The sequence below is a fragment of the Ooceraea biroi genome, chromosome 14 (genome assembly GCF_003672135.1).
Source record: "Ooceraea biroi isolate clonal line C1 chromosome 14, Obir_v5.4, whole genome shotgun sequence".
Taxonomy (NCBI): Eukaryota; Metazoa; Arthropoda; class Insecta; order Hymenoptera; family Formicidae; genus Ooceraea; species Ooceraea biroi.
In genome coordinates this window covers 1,247,166-1,270,179 of record NC_039519.1, presented here as the reverse complement: position 1 = coordinate 1,270,179, position 23,014 = coordinate 1,247,166, and the positions used below count along the sequence as shown (strand labels likewise).

Genomic DNA, 23,014 nt, shown 5'->3' with positions numbered 1-23,014 from the left:
GTGTCACGGTCGCGTGGTCGGAAAAGTGCCTCGTATTCTGGATCAATGTAGTGAGGCTCGATGCCGTAATACTGCGAGACGACGGTGTTCACTGATTCTAAGTTAGAAAATATACGAGCTAAACGTCTTGCACGGTGTTTCTTTCCTCCTCGTCTCGTTTTCGGCATTAGAACTTCGTCATTTATGCAAAAGTTACTGTTAAACGTGCGCGCCTCAGGTAGAGTGTACCTTGTGGTGAGAGTGGTGCGGAAAGGGGTGCGTTACCGAGTGATCGTCCCGTGCGTTGTCCGCACTGTAAGACTGTCAGCTCAGCGGAATGGAGACCAACGTGCGTTGTCCGCACTGTAGGCTCGTTAATTGGTTGCACACACACACACACACACACACACACACACACACACAATGACCGAAACTGAGGTAAGCTGCGTAAAATTTATAGTCGCTGAATTATGATCAAATCGGCTTGGTGGTCAAAAATAAAAATAAATCGTAAACTCAAGCACACAAAATACATATATTCTAATAAAATGAATTGGTGGAAATACAATTGTTCTTACAAAATTTAAGTTAACTACTACGGTTATTAATGCTAACGTTTAAATCTAGGATAACTCTGAAATACGAGGATTGAAAAATATTCTAAGTCGAGATACGAAAAGTGGAAAATATTCCAAGTCGAAATACGAAGATTGGAAAATATTCTAAGTCGAAATACAAAGGAATGGAAAAGTTCTAAGGTCGAATTAGAGATTGAAATAGAAAAAGGCTAACCGTGGCCCTTGAGTGTCGAGTGAACCTCTTGGTTCTGAGTCGCGTGTCGAACTGAACTTTTCCGGTCCTGCAATGAGGTCCTTTGTTTTCGGCGGCTCGGTGCTGCGGCGGTTCGGTAGTGGGGGTCCCCTCTCTCGTGAGAGTGGGTTGGAGAGTGGGACGTCCCTCGTGGAAGTAGGAGTACCGACAAAATGGTGGTTCCGAGGTGCGTCTTGTGCGCGTCGTTCGGACCGTTGAGAGAAAAGAGAAAGTTCGATTTTTACCGGGACGTGACACTTGTTGCGTATTATATTGCACAACACTTCCCGCAATTTGAGCGTTATAAGAACCTCGTTTACCAACACACACAAAATGTAATGAACAAAAAATTTAAATAATATAAATAAGTTTATAAATATATAAAATCAATATTCTTTGCATAAATCATCCTATTCCGATAATAATGGTCCTAATACTATAATTCTCTTCCATTGCGCCAAAAATATCGTACCCTTTTCTTACAAATTGTAAAATAAACACCTTGTGTTGTCTTTCGTGTTGGTAAGAAGTCTATTGTGTTATTGTTAGTAAGAAATACCGTTTCCTTTATATTTCTGACATTTATATTTTATTATACAGACATCCAAGGTTTAACACCTCAGATGTCGTTTAACCTTTTGAGTATAAGAGTTCTGCCAGTAACAAACTGTCATACAGCTTTTGGCAATGTGCAATAGTTTACAAGAATAAGAATATACCGAATTCGTAGAATCACTTTGCAAGTTGCGAGTGTAGCCGGGAGAGAAAGGCGTCGAGGTGAAATATTGGACATCACTCGTTCGAATCTTCCTTTGCCTTTACTTTTTTTCTTCCTAAAGTAGGTAATGAAAATGGGTTTTTAATAAAAACGTCAAATTAAAATTTTTTATTATTAGCATATTTTTACATTGTAATTGAAAAAATAATATGTCTTTCGTTTAGATGAAACATTCTATTTTATAAACAGCAGTACAAATTGTTTTCTTTTTCATAACAAAACATTGTTATAATTGCAGTGTAAAAGTATGCGAATAATATAATAATTACATGTGACATTACGTATTTATTAAAAATCCATTTCATTACATAGTTTACAAAAAAAGTTGATAACATTTTACTTGGACGACTCCCGGTAAAAAATTTTTTATATATCATCCTATAAAACTGTACGTAATTATATAGAAACATATAACATTATGTATCAAATATATCCATATATGTATGTCCATACATACTTCCTTTCTCTTGTATAATTTCTGATCACATATATGTAGAACAACTAATAAGAAAAATAATTGAAAAATAAGTAGAAAAGTAATTTGCGCATTGTCTTTTTGTAAAATAGTGATTTTGTATAATTGTGAGATAATATTTTATACATCATCATATATAATCGTATATAACATATTTCTATATAAAGAAACATGTTATATGTATACGATAATTGCAAGTTTTTAACTTTTCTCCATTTCGAGTATAAAGTCTTGTCGCGCGAACTGTCTTATTATGTATACTTTCTTTGTGGAAAAGGAATTTTTTATTCTGCACAATCAATAAAGAGCATTTTGTGTGCTACGGTTCCTCAAAATTTCACCGATTCCGCCGGTAATACAGACGACTGCAGGATCGCCTTAAGAGCTAAAATTTTAATGACATACTCTGGAGTCAGTAACACTATTATAAAAAAAATAGTTTGATTTTTTCGGTTTAAAAAAAGGTATTTATTCTGAAGGTTGCATTGGTGATATTTGAATAAAAGTGGTTATGTTTTTTTTTCAATTTAAGCTGTTTATTTAAGAAATATTTCAAGTTTACGTACGTTCAAATATTGAAATTTACAGTCGAACTAGGCTGGGATCTCTCAGGACCCCATGTGCCAGCTCAGGGCTAATGATCAATAATATTGCAAAATAATTATTCTACGTAATAATTATTTTGTCTTCCCGCTTATTAAAAATAAATTTTTCATTAAATTAACAAATTCTGACAAAATCATCATATTATGATAGAACCAGACTCACGCAATGATAATAGATACAGAATCACGCAAATGTTTTACGTGATGACTGCCTCTGTAAATTATTTTGTTACTCACATTATAAGCAAGCTGACTAAAATAAATAAATAAGTCGCGAGCACTTGTTCTCCGATCGTTACGAGAGCATGAGCTCGATAACCGCCGCAGCCTGTTTCACTTCGCGCGCTCCGTCCCAGACTTACTCTTGTAACTCCGCGCTGATTGACTGATTACAATAATTAATTGCGACGAAACTATTCATCGCATCGAAAAGTAGTATTACACATTTTTTTCTTATATTTTCATTCTGTATTAAATAGTGCTGAGCAAATCCGACACTTTTTTAACACCCTTATATATGTATATATATAGGGGAGACTGGGGCGAAGTCGTCACCAAGGTGGATTCGTCACTACAGTTATCTCAAAATCTGTATGTTGCGTGATCTCGCCATTAATATTATAAACGTCACGTATGGTGCCCACGTGACCAACGGAGTTTAGTGAAGCTATGTGTCATATTGTGATTTTCATTAAGACAAACATGTTTTCGGACGTCAAAAGTGAAATGTTTTGCGCGTCAAAAATTTTTAATATTTTAAATATTATTTTTTCTCCAAATCTCGTGGTAAGGTGATTCTAAAGAGTATGTATGCTCAACACGAATCCAGTAAAGTTTTTTTCATTTTCGTTGATTTCTAATATTTCATGAGCAACCAAACTTGAAATTTGTGTCCGGGGCAAAGTCGTCACCAAGCCACCGGGGCAAACGAACGAGATAAGAAATAGCTAAAATTATATGATATGCTAGAAACGCATGCCACGGCCGGCAGTGTACGGAAACGAATTCGATCCCACGACTTCTTCCATGTCTTGTCATAAAATCCAGTCCAAGAATGCAGTAACGACTCCGCCCCAGGAGTGTGACGACTCCACCCCGGCAATTTTAAAATTTCAATTTTTGCACCTTTGTCGTTTTTACTCTATGTATACTGGTTGAACAAAGCGACGTAGACGAAAACTGCCCATATAAATTTTGTACCCAAGAGTTCACTTTTTACAACAGTGTACCACATTTCACGAAAATTATTAATTTTGTTATTAACCCCTTAACGCTCATTTTTTTTCGAGAAAAACGGTCAAAAATAATCATTTTGTGATAAATTCCACGACTTAATTGACGAATATTCGCATCGTTTAATAAATAAAAGAAATATTAAACCCAACCAGCAGGCGTTCACGTGTATATTAGCAGCACAAATTTTAGAGTCGCCCGAGTGTGACTCGAGCGTGAGCAAATCTGTCAGTTTCCCACGCCCGAGTGTGACTCGGGCATGAGCCTTTTTAAGAGGTTAGGCCACCTTGAAACTTTCAAATTTTCGAAAAAATTTGTTTGCTTAATTTCAAAGTTTGAACATTTAAAAATAGTTTAAAACAAGTTGCATGTAAAAATTCGTAAAATTGACGAAGTTATAGCCATTAATAACTGAAGTAGTGTTCAGGTCAAAAACCGGTACGGTCCGCTTGGCGCCGGTGCGGTTCGACTGCCTAGCGACAAAGGGCTTTTGTGTGTTTACCTTTCAGCTGAGTTTGCCCCTCCACAATATCTAGTTCCAAGAACCTAAAGCTGAATGGACCAGGCATCGCTGATTAGTAGAAAACGTAAGAATTTATTAATGTTATATCGATTTAAACTCTTACGAAAACTTTAAAGTCGTTTTTCTCGAAACTAGTTTTGTCCGAACGGTGGGCCTTCTAACTCCTTTTGTAATGCACGGATTGCTTTATAATTTTACAGCAATATTTGTTATTATATTCTTTATCGGTTATCGAGAGCTTTTTGCGATTTTTTTCCTCGTTTTTTTTGGCATTAGAAAGAAGGCGCATTTTTGTCGCCTAAAATTCCACTTGTTTTTCATTTGTTTGTAATTTCCGTAATTTTGCAAAAATTAAAAAAGTGACCCGATAACCGATAGCGACAAGTTCAAACTTTAAGAAGCAGTTTAATGTTTTGCTTTCAGATAACATTTGCAAGCTGAATCAGGCCCACCACTGACTCCCGTGTTTTTTCGGCACTCCATTGCAACACATGTATATTTTTATTTCTTATCATAATTAATGTCTTTTTAAATTTTTTAAATGCTTTAAAGTATGGCAAATACATATACAAAACGAAATTATGATTGTTGTTAAGATACATTCCACAGAAATTCACAAAAATGGTCTATTTGTGAGAGCGTCAAGGTGGCCTAATCCCTTAAGGGGTTAAAATCGGTACCGAAAAATCAGTGACAACTTCGCTCTGGTCTCCCCTACATATAGACAAATAGATAAATATTTATATACACGCATATCTCTTAAATTAATTGTCAATTAGCAAAATGTGCAAACTGTTTCTATATGAAGTATCTTATATTTTTAATGATTCTACTAAGAATATTCTACTAAGAATATGTGAATTCAATATAATTATTTTTACGTTATACTTCTTACGGGATCAGTCCAAAAAGTAATGCGACAAATGCTATAAAAAATACAAAACTGTATTTTTAATCTAAAAAGGTGGTAAATCTTGACAAACAAGAATCCACCTCTTAAGGGGTAACGTCACTCTGGCGCCCGGAAAAACAGCCTAATTTTTTATGGGAATATAATGAATGGAATACAAAATCCGTTTAAAGGCCTTTATTGTACATACTTTGAAGTGTATTTACAAATTGTTATTTAATTTTTTTTACAAAATGGCGGCGCCAGAGCTCAGCCTCTTCTCACAGATAGTGTTCCGCGGCCGGAAAGATTTCTTCTCCGATTTGTTACCTAGAACAAAAAACTAAACATTTTTGAGTCTTATATAAGGTTAGCTCGAGAAGTACGTACGGAAATTAAAAAATACCGTTTTTTGTAAAACTGATGCACGTTTGAACAAAAAGTTTTGTTACCTAAAAATGAAACTTTTTGTTCAAACGTGCGTCAGTTTTACAAAAAACGGTATTTTTTAATTTCCGTACGTACTTCTCGAGCTAACCTTATATAAGACTCAAAAATGTTTAGTTTTTTGTTCCAGGTCAAAAATCGGAGGAGAAATCTTTCCGGCCGCGGAACACTATCTGTGAGAAGAGGCTGAGCTCTGGCGCCGCCATTTTGTAAAAAAATTCAATAACAATTTGTAAATACACTTCGAAGTATGTACAATAAAGGCCTTTAAACGGATTTTGTATTCCATTCATTATATTCCCATAAAAAATTGTCAAAATTAGGCTGTTTTTCCGGGCGCCAGAGTGGCGTTACCCCTTAAGTGGTTACATGAGTGTGACGGCCCGAAAAAGCAATTTTCGGATGCGGATTGTAAAAAAACTAAACATCCGATTAAGTTGCAATTTTGTTTAATTTTATCACGTTGTAAAGTAATAAAAACAATAATAAAGATTGAAAAAGGATAATCATAAACGTCATCAAAGGCCGCTGAGCTGATGGTGCTTTTTACAGAAGGTCAAACGATGTATCTCATAACTCGATTTTGGATTATCTGAGACTAAAAAACAAAATTTTTTCATTAATTATACTTCAATGCCTAAGCATTAACGGAGCCATTTTTTAATTATTTGAAAATTCACTGAATAACAAAGTTTTGAAAAAAATATGTCAATTCTCGCGAAAAATTCGTTCACTAATTTGTTTATAAATCCCACAAAACAAATTTTTTTTACAAAATCGTCCGTTAATGCTTAGAGATATAATAACAAAGATATCTGCAAAATTTTATTGCAATCACATCAATACAGATTGAGAAATCATGTACACCGTTTTAAAAAGTGTTTTGAAAGAAACGCGTGTAAAGTTTAGAAACGCAATTTTTTCTGTGTTATCGAGCATTATTTCCTCTTACCGCTAATTTGCCGTGCCTGCTTCATACATTGAATGCTTCTGCTTCAAATGCAGCCTTTTCGAAATTTTGACAATTTTACACTCATGTAACCCCTTAAAACCTTGACCTGGACATATATTATAGAGGTCACCTACCTGAGCAACCTTCTGCAAGTTTTAGTCATCGCTCGTAGTATATTAAAAAAATATTAATGTTGCAAATTCGAGGAAATAAAATTTAATAGTCTAGAAGATTCGCGGATTCGACCGTGTTATTCCTCGAATATGCCGAACTCATCGCTATTATTGTCTGGGACAACAATAGACTTGGATTTCTTGCGACTAGCCGAATGACGCAAATAGCCGGATTCTCGTAAACAGCGAAGCGAGCTGGCGAATCCTAATAGGCTCCTGCCGGACACGTCGATCGTTTTTATAAGTCGGTCTCTCGGCACCAATGATCGTAGTCACTGATCGGAAAAGAGAGTGAAAAATTAGAAGCCGTGCGCAAAAGACGTTCTGGAGCCCGTCAGGCCTAAGTCAGAGTCGACAAAGCGAAGTGATCGCGAAGCGCGGCGGAATCAGTACCCGTCCGGCCCGCTCTCACTCTGGGTAAATGCAACTGTCGTATAAGCTCAGAATAAACGCAATATTTTGAACGAAAGTACCGTAGTTTAACGTTCACTTCTGAACCGACATCTTGCCCGCGAAGAAGAAACGCTAACCGCGGCGGGGTGATTCTTCAAACCGAAACAATTAAAAATTATGAACAAAAGTTTAATAGTTTTGGATGAAGTTCTGGTGGGTCTCTTATTGGTAATCAAGAGGTCATAATTATTAATAAGGTACTGGAGAGAGAACGTAGATCCTCGAATTTAAATATTTATAATCTTGATGAACCTGACCATCACATTACTCTATCTGGACTCGCTGCACATAATAAATCCCTGGTTGAGAAGATCTTCCGAGTAATTTAGCCTGAGGCGTCTTTTGATGTAAAGATTGATAGACTGGGAAAGGCAAGAGAAGGATTTACAAGACCTTTACGTGTGGTGTTTTCATCTAAACAGGATGCCTTGGGATTACTAAAGGGAAAACATTGCTACTCTGGACCAAGATTCGCCAAGATTGGACATTGAATCAGAGAATTTACATGCAGGAGGTTAAGAGTCAATTATTGTAAAATCCCTTAGTGATTCTGGGGTAAAAAATAAGACTATTAGATATGTTAGAGGTGTTCCTAAAATTGTAGACGCTCCTTCTGGTAATAATGAAAAAAACTTAAGTCTCGCCCTTTAGTTTACTATCAGAATGTTAGTGACCTGAGAACTAAGTCATTTGATTTGCGTTGCGCGATTAACTCGTTTGTCAATGATCTTGATATTATAATCTTAACTAAAACATGGCTTAATTCTAATATATCCGATGCTGAATTGGGCCTCAATAGATTTAAAGCCTTTCGTTGTGATAGAGATTCTTGTACCAGTGTTTATTCCAGAGGTGGTGGTGTTTTGATAGCTGTTCGTGATTCCTTTTTTTGTCGTCCTGTTGCTGTGAATATGTCTTGTGTTGAACAGTTGTTTGTCGAGATTAAGCTCGGCTGCCGCTCGGTATTTGTCGGTACTGTCTATGTATATACCTCCTAATTCTGATTCTTTTATTGATATATGAGTCTCACTGTCACTGTCGCTCTGTTATGGAGTTGTGGTGTACTTATTCTGCTACTGATTTCATTATTGCTGGTGATTATAACTTTCCCGGCACCTCTTGGATAAACGGTAACTATCTTCAGCTTCAATTTCCTGTTAACTATTCCTTTGCTAACCAAGCTAATCTGGTTTGTGATTACTTTAATTTGTTGAATTTTTATCAGCTTAATTCAATTGCCAATGCATCTGGTTATATGTTGGACCTATTCTTCTCTTCGTTTGGTGGTATTTCTGTGACTAGGTCTGTCGAGTCCGTTGTTTCTTGTGATTTGCACCATCCATCTGTAGTTTTTTTCGCTTCCTTCTAATTCTCGCTTCTCGTCAACATCCTTTTATAGATTTCGGTTTGATTGTGCGAATTATTTATCTATTAATAATTACTTGGGTCTCATTAATTGGGATGCTGTTCTTGTAAATAACTCTATTGATGGTGCAGTCAATTTCTTTTATTCTCAGCATGACCATGTGATTTCCGCTTTTGTTCCTGTGGATTGCGTTGTTAGATCCTCTTTTCCAAATTGGTTTTCTAAAGAGCTGATCTCTCTCATAAAGACTACAAAACTTTCTCATCGTAAATATAAGCGGACTAATGCTTATGCGGATTATGTGGTTTTCTCTCATATCTCAGAGAAAATTGTAAAGCCTTGTTTGCTGAATGTTGGTCTGCATATGTGAAGAGAACTGAAGCTGCTCGGAACTTTGTTAAGAATACTCGAACATCTGAGCCTCGTTCTGTACACATTTGTCATAATGATACCTTTTTAGATAATGATGAAGCAATTGCGAACTATTTTGCTGATCACTTTGAGTCTGTATACTCGTGTAATACTGATCGTATTATTCACTCTTCATTTCGAGAAGTGAGCCTGAATATTTCCAGGCTTGAATTCATTTCTGTAGTTGAGGTTTTTAACTCTATTAACTCGCTTTCCTTGAGTAGTGGTGCTAGTTTGGATGGGATTCCTCCATCATTCCTTAAATCATGTGTTTTTATTTTGTCGCATATATTGTGTTTATTATTCAATAAATCTTTAATTGATGGAGTGTTTCCAGCTGTTTGGAAGCAGTGTCTAGTTGCACCTATATTTAAGGATGATCAAATGCGGGTTGCTGATTATAGACTTATTTGTAAGCAGAATGTTATTCCTAAAATTTTTGACTGCATTGTCGCGCGTAAGTTAAGTTCCTTATGTAGAAATGTTATAATTGAGGAACATGGTTTTATGCCCGGGCGATCTACTTTGACTAATCTCTTGATTTATAGTAACTTTTTAACATCATTATCAAACTTGGGTATCAGGTAGATGCGGTTTATACTGATTTCAGTAAAGCCTTTGATACAGATCACCTGATTTTGATAAAGAAGTTGCATCTGCTTGGTATAGATGATTTTTTTGCGCTGGCTTCTTAGTTTGTTATCTGACAGGACGCAGATTGTTAAGTTCGGCGATAGTTTTTCGAGACCTATTGAGGTAACATCTGAAGTCCCGCAGAGCTCTCACCTGGGTCCCATTCTTTTCATTTTATTTATAAATAACATTGCGCGATCTTTTTTGTATAGTAAGTTTTTATTATATGCTGACAATCTGAAGATATTTCGCCGGATTGAGGGTCCTGGAGATGCACTTCTGTTGCAGGACGACCTGATGAGACTTGAAGCCTGGTGCAGGAATAACCATTTACAACTTAATATTAAAAAATGCCATGTTGTTCGTTTTAGTCGCAAGATTAACCCGATTTATTTCAGTTACATTCTTGATGTCAAACCTCTACTTGTAGTTTCCGTTGTTAGAGATCTAGGTGTAACATTCTGTCAGGACTTATCATTTAAGATTCATATTCAAACCATAGTATCTCTTTCTTTGAAGAATCTTGGCTTTATTTTCCGATGGGGTAAGCAGTTTAATAATGTTAATATTATTAAATTATTGTTTTGTGCCTTGGTTTGTTCAAAGTTAGAGTACTGCTCTACTGTTTGGTATCCGTATCATAGGTATTTGATTGACTTGATTGAACGTGTGCAGCATAAGTTTTTGCGTTTTGCGAGCTATCGTTTGGGTATGCCTATACCTGCTGATTGTCATGATTATCAACCGATTCTGGCTAATCTTAATATGCTATCCTTGCAGAATAGGAGAGTGCTAAATGACCTTCTTTTTATTTTTAAGCTGTTGAATTGTAAAATGTCCGATTATTCTGGCATTTATACGGCTGAACGTTCCGCTTACGAGGCACCACTCTATATTTTTTGTGGACCGTCATCGAACTTTATACGGTCTAAATTCTTATAATTCTAGATTATGCTCTGCTGCTAATTCCGTTTCCTTATCTGTGGATTTTTTAAATGGTAGTGTAATCTCATTTAAGTCTTCGGTTGTACGTTTATTCTCATAATTTTTTATTTATTTTGTGCATTTTAGTCTGTTCCTTTTTTTATGTTATTCTGCGCTATGCTATTACATGTATACTAAGCTGTCGTTCATTGTTTATTAAAAAGTTATTAACAAAAAACGTTTAATAATATTGCATGAATTTTCATCAATATAACCATTTTTCTGTGAAAAACAACCGCATACAGTCTATGTAAGGTGGATAAACATCAAACCGTCTGTAATTTATTGTATTTATTGTATTTAAGTAAAACCTTTAGCTGTTGGTTCATTGTAAAAATTAAACAGCTAAACTTTAGCCAAGACTTTAATAAGTTAGTGTTCTTGTATCCAAAACTTCGTCTTATCCTCTTGAAAAATCCTTCATTGTGTGACACGATCTTTAGGTTCAAGGTGTGAGACAATTATCAATAAATCCTTTGAGTCGCCAGTGAAATGCAATAGAATCCTCTTTATTAACGACCAAACTGGCCAATAAAAAAAACTGCCATCACTACGTTTCAACCAACAATTTCGACCCTTTTCAAGTAACAAACTATCTATACGAAAATCGCTTTCTAAAAAATTACAATTTTGCTGTTCAATAACAGATTTATAGCCGATTCATTTGAGTCATGTAGAAAGTTTCTAAAAAATAATAACGATATAATGGTGACAAAGGCGGATAAGGGACAAGTCACTGTGATTTTGAATAGATCGACGTATGTGAATCAAATGAAGGAGCTGCTTGACGATCAGAACACGTATAAAAAACTGAATAAACACCCAATAAAACGTTTAACGGCGCGATTTAATAGTTTATTTAAGTCTTGGCTTGAAAATGAGTTGATTGACAAGCATACGTATATGCAACTATTTAGTTCGACTTGCAATATATCTAGATGCTATGGATTGCCAAAAATTCACAAACCGGGCAATCGACTACGCATTATCGTGTCTGCAATAGGTAGTCCTACTTACAACGTTGCTTATTATTTACATAAAATATTAAGAAATTCGGTTCCTGAACCTGAATGACGTATAGGTGACAGTTGGAGATTCGTTAATGCAATTAACAAGTTAAGAATTGAACCTGATGAACTGTTGGTATCGTTAGACGTTGTATCATTGTTTACTAATATTCTTACAGAATTAGTGTTAAATGGAATTGACAAAAGATGGCATTTAATATCGAAATTTACGAAGTTTAATTTGGACCAATTCAAATATGCTATAGAATTAGTTTTGAGCTCTACATATTTTAAATTTGACGGACAGTTCTACGAACAAGTTTTTGGGAGCCCTATGGATTCCTCACTGTCGCCTGTTGCTAGCTGATTTGGTTTTGGACGACTTAGAGACACATTGCATCAATTCGCTTGATTTTAAAGTACGGACATACTTCAGATACGTTGACGATATATGTGCAATTCTACCTAAAAACAAGATCCAAGAGGTCCTCAGTGTTTTCAACAATTATCATCCTAGACTGAGATTTACTGTAGAAATTGGAAACAAAGGATTGATAAATTTTTTAGACAACTGTAATTAGAGACGGGGAAACACTGATGACCGATTGGTACAGGAAACCAACATTCTCCGATCGGTACATAAATTTTTACTCTAATCATTGGGACAAACACAAGATCAGTGTCGTAACTAGCTTGATAGACAGAGCAATTTTACTTTCTGACTCTCGTTTTCATACACAAAAATATTGAAATCGTTCGAAAAATTTTATTAAACAATTATTATCCAATGACCTTTATTGATAAATACATACAGAGGGTGAACAAAATAATGTGAACACCTGACAAATACACACTATTTATTTATTAAGAAGGTGTAGGGCCACCATTTGCCTTTAGGACAGCTACAATTCGTCGCGGAATGGATTCGTAGAGTGTATGAATAGTTTCCAACGGAATTTTGTCCCATTCTTGTACCAATATCTCCGCCAATTGCTTCAACGATGATGGAGGTGGAAATTTGCTCCTCACTCTCTGCTCCAAAACTCCCCATAGCGGTTCAATGATGTTGAGGTCTGGCGATTGTGCTGGCCAAGGAAGATGTTTGATGATATTCCGATGCTCCTTGAACCAAGACTAAACCTTTTTGGCTGTGTGTATGGGCGCATTATCATCTTGGAATATTTCAGTGTTTGGCAGCAATATGCTGGTCATAGTAAAAACTTCATCGTTGAGAATGTCGAGATATTCATTCGCAGTAATACGGCCATTGAGGGTAATAACCGGGACAGCGGAATACCACGATATAGCCGCCCAAATCATCACGGAGCCGCCCCCGTGTTTGACTGTGGGTAACAAGCAGTCCGGATCGTAGGCTTCTTTGGGGGTTCTCCATGTATAAACCCGGCCGTTTGTAGGGAACAAAGTAAACGATGATTCATCGGACCATACTACATTCTTCCAATCATCAATCGTCCAACTTTTATGATCGTGGCACCACTTCTTTGGCAGCTTCGCGTTGGCTTCCGTTATAAGGGGTTTCGAAATTGCAGCCCTGCCATAAATGTTGCTTTTGTGGAGCTCCCGCCGTACTGTTTTTGTCGAAACAGGATTGCTCAGGTGACTGTTGAGTTCTGCTGTCACCTTTGCTGCAGTAGTTTTATGCTGTTTGGCCACAATCCGTTTTAATGTTCGGCGGTTCCTGTCTGTTAATGTTGGTTTGCGCCCACTCTTTCTCTTCGCAGATGTCGTTTTTCCATGTTTTGTGTAGGCTGTCATCACCACGGATACTGTCGTTCGTGAAACGTTAAACAGTTCAGCCGTTTTCGTCACAGACGCTCCTGCTAATCGATCACCCACGATTTGCCCTCTTTCGAAATCTGACAAATCGCCCATTTCACCGTCCGATTGTTGACGCCTTCGCAGAACAAAGCGGATAGTACATTGAAATATAACCTAGAAAGGTTAGAACATAAACTGCTCAATATATACGCGTCGCACTGTTCATACCTTAACAGGGTTGTCAACATAAACAAATGTGTAATATTTAGCATGGTGTTCACATTATTTTGTCCACTCCCTGTATATAGGAGAATTAAGAAAATTAAATATAATGACGCATCTTCTAGTAATATTGATACACAGAATAATAATAATGTTATAAAGATTCCCTATATAAAAAATTGGAGCGAAAATATTAAAATGCAATTATAAGAAATCGATTTGGTTTCAATATTGTGTACAATATACATAGAAAATTCGATTGTGTGATAAAGAGAGGGAAGGATAGTTTAATAAATGCGTTGAAAAAGTGTGTTATCTACAAAATTGATTGCGAAAATTGTAACTTTTGCTATGTCAGACAAACAAAAAGACATTTGGAAACTAGAGTAAAGGAACACAGACAGGACAGGAGGATAAAAAAAGATGACAGCAATTATTCCGTTGTTAGTAGACACAGAATTTGCAATAATCATGACTTTGATTGGCGCAATGTAAAAATTTTGTATCATGAAAAAACCATCGCAGAAAGAGAGAAATTGCAGAAATATGCTACATAAAGCGGAATGATAATACTATCAATTTAAAAAATGACACAGAGAGCTTGCCATGTACATACAATTTTATTTTGAAACATATGTGAGGATAGGATAGGTTGTTTGCTTGAGGTACTCACAGTATGTGTCTTATTAGATAACAATACAGGTCATGGATCGTGATATGTCGGATATGTTCTTTGTGATGTGTGTTAAAAATCGTTTTCTCGCAGTGAGTTTTTATTGTTAATATTTGAACCTTTTGTTGTAAACTTTTAATTTAAATGACATATTATGTTTGGTTCTAGAAAGCGATTTTCATATAAACTAATTTATGAGCGATGAGCGTGATTAGAATCGTTTTCTGACAGTAAGTTGTTGGTTTAATTATGAAAATCTTTACTTGTTATATATTTTATTGAACAGCAAAATTGTAATTTGTTAGAAAGCGATTTTTGTATAGATAGTTTGTCACTTGAAAAGGACCGAAATTGCTAGTCGAAACGTAGTGACGGCAGTTTTTGTTTGGTCGTTAATAAAGAGGATTCTATTGTTTATATCTTTGCAACTATTCAACAGCCGCAGATGGGACTTGAGAATTGAACTTAATATGACCTCTTGAGGCTACCTGCAAAGGTGCAATCGATGGGTTGTCCCATTCGGAAGAACAACCGCCCCTTGTTATCTGGGCTCATGACTTTCGGCCACAAACGCGGCATGCCAACAAAAACATGTTGCACGTAATACGTATTATTCTTTAAAAGCGTCCTGTAACATTGCACAAGTATCCGAAGTCTATTTCGTTAACCGAACATAAAATTGAATCGCATATTGTTCAATCGGTCAATATTTTTCTTTATATTGTTTTCCGGAGGCAAACTGCAAACAATATTTACGTTATTGATCACTAATAGTTACTAACTGCACCGATCGGAATGGAATTTTCAAAATTGAGAGAAGAGATATTCAGGTACATGTAAGTATGCAGTGTTGCCACTTTGTGTTCTTTTAATTTCTCTAGCAGGACCAGTCTCATTACTTTTTGGATCGCTTACGTATATTTTCCTGCAGCTCCAAATCCTATCAATTTAAATGTTTTGGTGCATTGGTGAATAAAAAAATTTAATAATTGTGAGATTTAGTTTTTTGCTCAAATTCTTACTCCAAACAGATGAAGGCTCAAACAAATTACAAGAATCACTGTTAGCATACAATATGTTCCGTTAAAGTTATATAGATAGCATTCAGTATATCTATGAAAAACATATAAATGTTTCATTTTATATGTAATATAAATGTCCTAAAATTGTGTGATGTGCGTGCGTGTGTGTCTGCATACATGGAATGGAACATACTCAACACTTGTGCGATGAATGTCCACTGCATGACTTATCTTCTTGTCGATCTCTCTCTTGTTCTTCCGATTAGTTACTTCGTCACTATTTATCCGTATTGCCTGTTCGATACGGTAACTATAAATAAATGACAAATGTTTTTTTCCTCAATTTCGAAGTTCTCGAAAATAAAGATTTTATATGTCATCATGTCACAATTTATTCAGTTTCATTTTTACTGTTGTTAAATTTCCTTCTCTCCCTTACCTGGCAATGTTAAATAATCCACAAGAATATATACCGTATCCTGTCATCGTTACTGCTCCTCCTAATAATGTAACTCCTTCTATGTAGGTGACTGCGTACAGATGTAGCAAAATAAAATAAAAATATTCTTCCTCATCGACAAAATATTCAGTTCTGATATATATATTGCGATATGGCTCGGATACATTTACGAGGAAAAAGATGTCGAAAATCCGCGGCAGAATTGGCAAAAGAGTTAAGATGAATATACCGCATATCGTCAACACTGAAGATGTTTTAAAAACATAAGCAGTGATCATATAAATCCATCCTTTTTGATATAGCGAAATATAGTATGTAAGTCACGGTCTTACATACAGGTCTGGAAACGACAGTAGTGGGGGTAGATCCCCTTAACGAAGTTGTTTTTACTTCGATTCTCAGCCGCAAGATGCGCGATGATCGAGGAATGTCATTAGTGCGACAAAGACAGAGTAGCAGTTCTCCGTCTGTTTCACTACATCCTTCAACAGCAGCGATTCATAGCGACAATAGCACGAGTGAAACATTGCTTCGATAAGGTGACTTCCCCTATCACTGAAAATTCGACTTCGTTTCCAGACCTGTATGTAAGACCGTGATGTAAGTATATGTTCGCTGACCTATATAATAACTTGCAGGCGGCCTTTGTTTGCAGGCCACCATAGTGTCCCCAATTGAGCGACCGCCATTTTACACGGCAATTTGCCACCGGACCGGATAGGATATTCAAATGAGTTTTGGTAAAAATGTAATTATTGGCCATTATTTTTCCAAAAATCCGTATGAAGTAACGGAATAAACTATTTAAAAAAAGGTATAACATGTAAAAATAGTATAAAAGGGTTTTCATATAACTACATTATTTTGTTTATGCAATAAAGGTTATTACAATCTTGTTTATTTCCAACCAAACTGGCCATACACTAATATTACGTCACGATGAAATAAACAAGATTGTATTATTATTCACTGGTGACTCTAAGGATTCATTTATAATAAAGGTTATTGTTACATTTTTCAGTTATATTTCAAACGTATTTTGTTTCGAATAATAAATTGTAATCGAATAGCCGACGACGCAGCGTTGTAGGAGAATTCTCATATTTGTGATCGTGATTTATAATTCATCGTGATTTGGAAACTGGATATGCTATTGTAGAGTCGAATTGCGTAGATATTGGAACTGGCCCTGCATTATTTGTAAAATGATTAACTGCTAATTAATTTTATATGTATTTTTCTGTTTATTATTATTACTATTCCTTGTTTGTTATTATTATTATTAAACAGCTTATTAGAATTGTTAACTTTTTCCACGGCTCTCTGTCTAAAATTCTGAATAGTTTCCTTATTCGTATCGTCGTCGAAGACGAAGACTTTCTTAAGATTCCTGGCGTTACGAAATTAGATTTACGGATTATTGCAAAACCAATATCGCACCATCGTGGAAAAATAGAAGACTATTTTAAAAATATATAAATCGTCATAAGACATAATATCTAGTCATACTTATACCGACATTAAACCGACACATATGCGCGAACTTGTGCCGTGTAAGATGGCCGACTTCCAATTGGAGACGTCGCTATTAAGCCTATCAGCAATCCAATTACTATATAGATCAGTGTATATGTTTCAAAGTTTTGACTATTTTATTATCTTCTTTTTTTCAACTTTTCCATTTTTCTGTAATAATTTGGTGGGTTGCTAATTACTAACTCTTCTTTCTTATTTATTTTCATGTTTTCATACATTTTTGGTATATATGTGTTTGGTATTATATTGAAAAGAGTGTGTAAAGACATAATAAATAATAATTGATATATTCTTACATGTGAATGCAATTGCAACACATTTTGCAATGTGTCCATATCTTTTTATTATAGCAATTTCGTTTTTATCCTTTAAGTCGCTACAGATATACTGCAGATTTTTCAATAGACGCTCCAACTATCATACAAATAATATATCAGATAATTCTCTATTTCTGATGTATATCTGATACATTTTAGAAAAAGTTATAGTGTATAAAGTCTGATTTATGTAACACGTTTATGTTTAGAAGCAAACTGTAAAATACTCAACTTACAACATGCGCATTACTCCAAAAAGAATTATAAGCAATTACGCATAAAAGTTGAAAAAATGATATAGAAAGAATTTCAATGATAAGGTCAAGAGTACATTCTGTAGTTAGAAATGTTGTAAGCTGCAATTAATATAATTATTTAAAAAATTAGGAAATTGTACTCTTATTTAATTAGCATAAAATGCAAATGTTGCTTACAAGGAGAGGTCGCGGGTTGGTACCAACCGATTTCGCTCTTTCTTTTTCTATGAATAGTACTCGATATTAGGTATTATTGAGCAACAGGAGAGAATGCGCTTCTCAAGCGTTTTCGAAAAAATTCAGATTGCGAATTTCGAGCGCTGCACATGGCAGTGAGGTAGACGATTTCGTCGAAGAGCGCGTGGCTCAGTGTTAGCGCTCTAGACTACGAGTCGCAGCATTGCTGGTTCGAATCCCGGTAGGTGAAATTTTTGTCGGAACGATTTTTTTCATTATATTTGTACACGAAATAATTGTTAATTTATAGTTTTATATATTTATATATATTTTTTCTTTCTTATATTTTTTATTTTAAAATGTGCATTTTTATCCTCTGAAAAGTTGTTCTAGAAGGTACTATTAAAACTTATTTAAAGATTCTGTTTTCTAAAAATTAACCAATTCGGAGATAAGTGATTGAAGCCCAAATACATGAAAAAAATGCTTTATTATTCAATAGAAACAGATGAAGCAGATGAATCACATGAAGCAGGATGATATTCGTCGTAAAAGCAAGTAAAACAATAAGTTACACGACATCTTGCGCATCTTATAAAGGCAGCTTTTTTACATTGACAAGGTATTTTTTAAATATCTATAGGAAAACATACTTCGTTACAATTCATAAACATTTCTCTATCATCTATTAGTTTCGAAGCAAACCACGCATAAATCAACATGTTTTGAAAAATCGGTGCCGATAGTTGATGGTGCGAAACTTGAAGATTTTATTAAAATTCATTCCATCGTTCACCATCAACTATCGGCACCGATTTTTCAAAACATGTTGATTTATGCGTGGTTTGCTTCGAAACTAATAGATGATAGAGAAATGTTTATGAATTGTAACGAAGTATGTTTTCCTATAGATATTTAAAAAATACCTTGTCAATGTAAAAAAGCTGCCTTTATAAGATGCGCAAGATGTCGTGTAACTTATTGTTTTACTTGCTTTTACGACGAATATCATCCTGCTTCATGTGATTCATCTGCTTCATCTGTTTCTATTGAATAATAAAGCATTTTTTTCATGTATTTGGGCTTCAATCACTTATCTCCGAATTGGTTAATTTTTAGAAAACAGAATCTTTAAATAAGTTTTAATAGTACCTTCTAGAACAACTTTTCAGAGGATAAAAATGCACATTTTAAAATAAAAAATATAAGAAAGAAAAAATATATATAAATATATAAAACTATAAATTAACAATTATTTCGTGTACAAATATAATGAAAAAAATCGTTCCGACAAAAATTTCACCTACCGGGATTCGAACCAGCAATGCTGCGACTCGTAGTCTAGAGCGCTAACACTGAGCCACGCGCTCTTCGACGAAATCGTCTACCTCACTGCCATATGCAGCGCTCGAAATTCGCAATCTGAATTTTTTCGAAAACGCTTGAGAAGCGCATTCTCTCCTGTTGCTCAATAATACCTAATATCGAGTACTATTCATAGAAAAAGAAAGAGCGAAATCGGTTGGTACCAACCCGCGACCTCTCCTTGTTAGATATCGTTAAATAAACCTTAATGTATCCATTGATTTAATTTATTATTGATAACATTTAATTCTTTTTTTGTTATTGCGAATACTAATAATTTTGAGCAAAAATATTTATAGCATCTTAATAAATCCTAACAGATTTCAACAAAAACAGTTACTAAAAACTAAGACAAAGAAGGAAGATAACGCTAATTATACAATTGCAATTTTTGCCGATTATTTAATCTTTTTTTAAAACGCTTATTCTTGATATTGTGGATTAATTACGATTTACATCAAGCAACGTGGTAGTGTCGCGACGCCAAGTACATACAAAAACAAGGTTCCAAGCAATGAGCATCACTGCATAGACGTCGAACGTTGCCAAATTCATTGATAAACGTCGAGCGCTACCGTATAGCTTATCCGGAATTTCATGCCAAATTCATGTCAAACAAACTTTTGATTAAAATATCTCAGGATCTAAAGCCATATTCAAAAATCTAACGGCACTTTTATAATAAATTTTTACAATATAATGCGGATACAAGCTTTCGATCGCGACCACTCCGAATAAGATTGGTGCAGTTAATGCTGAGATATTGTAATCGTATGCTAGAATTGTGACGGTTCGTTTTTCTCCATTTCCATATTCTGGTTCAGACTCACGTACGTATGCTCGCACGCATACAAGCAAAGCGATTTTGTCCCTCAAGGTGCGTTCACACATGCACGACTTATTTAATTTATTAGGAATTAAAAATGATTTTGATACATGAGAAATGATTTATTGTAATATAAATAAATAAAAATATAAATTGCAAAAATTATAAAAAGTTTAAATTTAATTATTTTAAATTTAACGACGCGGTAGCATCACGATGCCAAGTAAATAAAAAAAATGCATAAAACTAGGCAAAATTCGAGCGATCCGATATAATAATGATACAAATCTGTTAAATAAAGATTTATTTTGCAAGTTTAACTTGAAATTATTAAAATACCAGATTTCAAAAATAAAACTACTTACTGAAAAGATCTCTATTGGTTTGCATATATATAAAATTATTAGTGGAAGTTTTCATCAAGGTAAAAGTACAATTGACGGATATTATACAAATATAATACGTGCTAAAGGTACCGAATGGCAATTAATAAATGATTCGAAAATACAAAAGCAGTTGGCCTCGAAATGCACATATATTTTTTGCAGAAAAAATATTACAAAAAGCAATGAGACCCACTAAATAAACCTCACAGAGGTGAAAAAATACGCCAAGTACATAAAAAGTCCCAACTTGTTACAACAAAGTTTAACAAAATATTTATTATAAAAATCAAAACTAAATATGAAATCAATTGTTAACTAACCAAGTACCTAAAAGCAATTCAATTTGAGTATTTTATCTAAATATTTCTCATGCATACTCTCTTATCGCATGACGACATTGAAGTACTTGGCGTGCCCGGGTCGCATTGGATATGTCTTACAAAATTCTTATAAACTTGAGTAATAGTATCTTGATTTGTACTGTATTTTGTATCTTGATTTTCAATAATAACTAACTAATCTTTTTAGTTGGAAACATTAAAATAAACACATTTACAGTTGTACAGACTAGCAAAGTGATTATAAATATCTCTTTTCATTACTCGATACAAATAATTTACATGTAAAGTATAAATTATAGGTAGGACAGTTTTGTATATTTTAATGCGACCCGGGCACGCCAAGTACTTCAATGTCGTCATGCGATAAGAGAGTATGCATGAGAAATATTTAGATAAAGTACTCAAATTGAATTGCTTTTAGGTACTTGGTTAGTTAACAATTGATTACTATTATCACTAATTACAAAATAAAAATTACTAATTATGTCAATCATAAGTTAATACGAACGCGTGACAAATAATTTTTCTGTTCATAATAGTGTTGTCGAATGATTTAAATCTTGTATGAAACTGAAAACATGTTTAGCATCTAAACTAATAATATATGTAATAAAAGTAGGAAAAGAATAATAATTATAAAAATATAAACACCTATATTTTATACATGTATAAAAAATGTACGTCGATTAATATATATTTACATACCTGAAATATAATAAAGCTAATCATAGTAAGAGAAAACACAAAAGACTGAAATTGGACAAGCATTGTTCGATTGCAAGGCCATAACCCACTTGCGACCAGAGAAATTCGATGAATGTAAAGAAATTGAGTATCCATATAGATCACTCTTGTTCGATTTTCCACACGCATTTGGAAGCGATATATCGCGATAATGCGATTTTATCTATTTCCTTCTTCGAATAAAGAATATTATATAGTATTTTTCTTCTAGCATATTTTCCAAGGTAAATTTCCTTACTTTAATATAAAAATACCGATGAAAGTAACATAAAATATCAAGATGTAATATAAGGTGCTATAGAAATAATTTTCCCGCAATTTGCGCGGGTGAGAAAAGTGGGTGATTAACCGATCGATTTGGTACCGTAAAGAAAGTACAGCGAATATTTATTTCTCACAGAAAAAATAGTCATGATGTCTTGACCGAAGGTCGCGCAAGCGCAATTTTCCAAGCAGTACGTTTTCGCGTTCTTCATTATAGTCCGCGCATTCGTAACGTATACATGTTTCTTAAAAGGAGCGTTACCTGGTTGATTGTACATACACGTTAATTTTGATATGATGGTAATTATATAACATATAATACATCATTATATCTGCAACTTATTACGTTTGTAACGAATGTTGAAGTTTACCCTCAAAGTTTTTGAGAAACATGTATTTATTGAATTGTAACATATACACTGAGAAAAAAATATCTTAAATCCAAAAAAATTTAAGTAAATTTAAAAAAATAATTTTTTTAAATAGTTGCCAAGACATTATTTATTTGAATATTGCAATGGATAGTATTTAAAATAAAAAAAGATAATGTAAAAACAAAGCATAGGTTTTTTTAAGAATAAAACATTTCAAATCAAATTAAAAACATATTTATTTGTAGAACAAGTACCGTTGTTTGGTTTAAAATGTTATAAATTTTAAATAAAAACATTTTTCTTTATATGAAAAAAGTAATTTTTTTAAAAAGAAGAATAAGTTTTTAAAATAAAAAGAACATTTTTTAAATTTTAATATATATTTATTATAAGAAATATTGATTTCGAGACTTGTATATGTTAATACAAAAAAATATTTTCTTTAATGAAATAAGTAATTGTTCTAATAAGAAAATATTTTTTTAGATGAAAAAAATATTTTTTACTTTATCACATTTTTTTATTTACTTTAATCAAAATATTATTAATTTAA

General features: G+C 34.1%; 1 protein-coding gene across 1 annotated transcript in view; it reads right to left on the bottom strand.

Moving 5' to 3' along the window:
- LOC105282746 overlaps positions 1-21,970 on the bottom strand; it is a 35,328-nt gene extending 13,358 nt beyond the window's left edge. Inside the window, exons 1-6 of the mRNA XM_026975032.1 lie at positions 21,785-21,970; positions 17,964-18,083; positions 17,707-17,824; positions 15,854-16,118; positions 15,608-15,724; positions 15,415-15,505 (exon numbers count right to left, since the gene is read on the bottom strand). Of these exons, the coding sequence (XP_026830833.1) occupies positions 15,415-15,505; positions 15,608-15,724; positions 15,854-16,118; positions 17,707-17,824; positions 17,964-18,083; positions 21,785-21,952 (879 nt within the window). The 5' untranslated portion in view covers positions 21,953-21,970. The remainder of the gene's footprint in view (positions 1-15,414; positions 15,506-15,607; positions 15,725-15,853; positions 16,119-17,706; positions 17,825-17,963; positions 18,084-21,784) is intronic.
- Between the last annotated feature and the right edge of the window lie 1,044 nt (positions 21,971-23,014).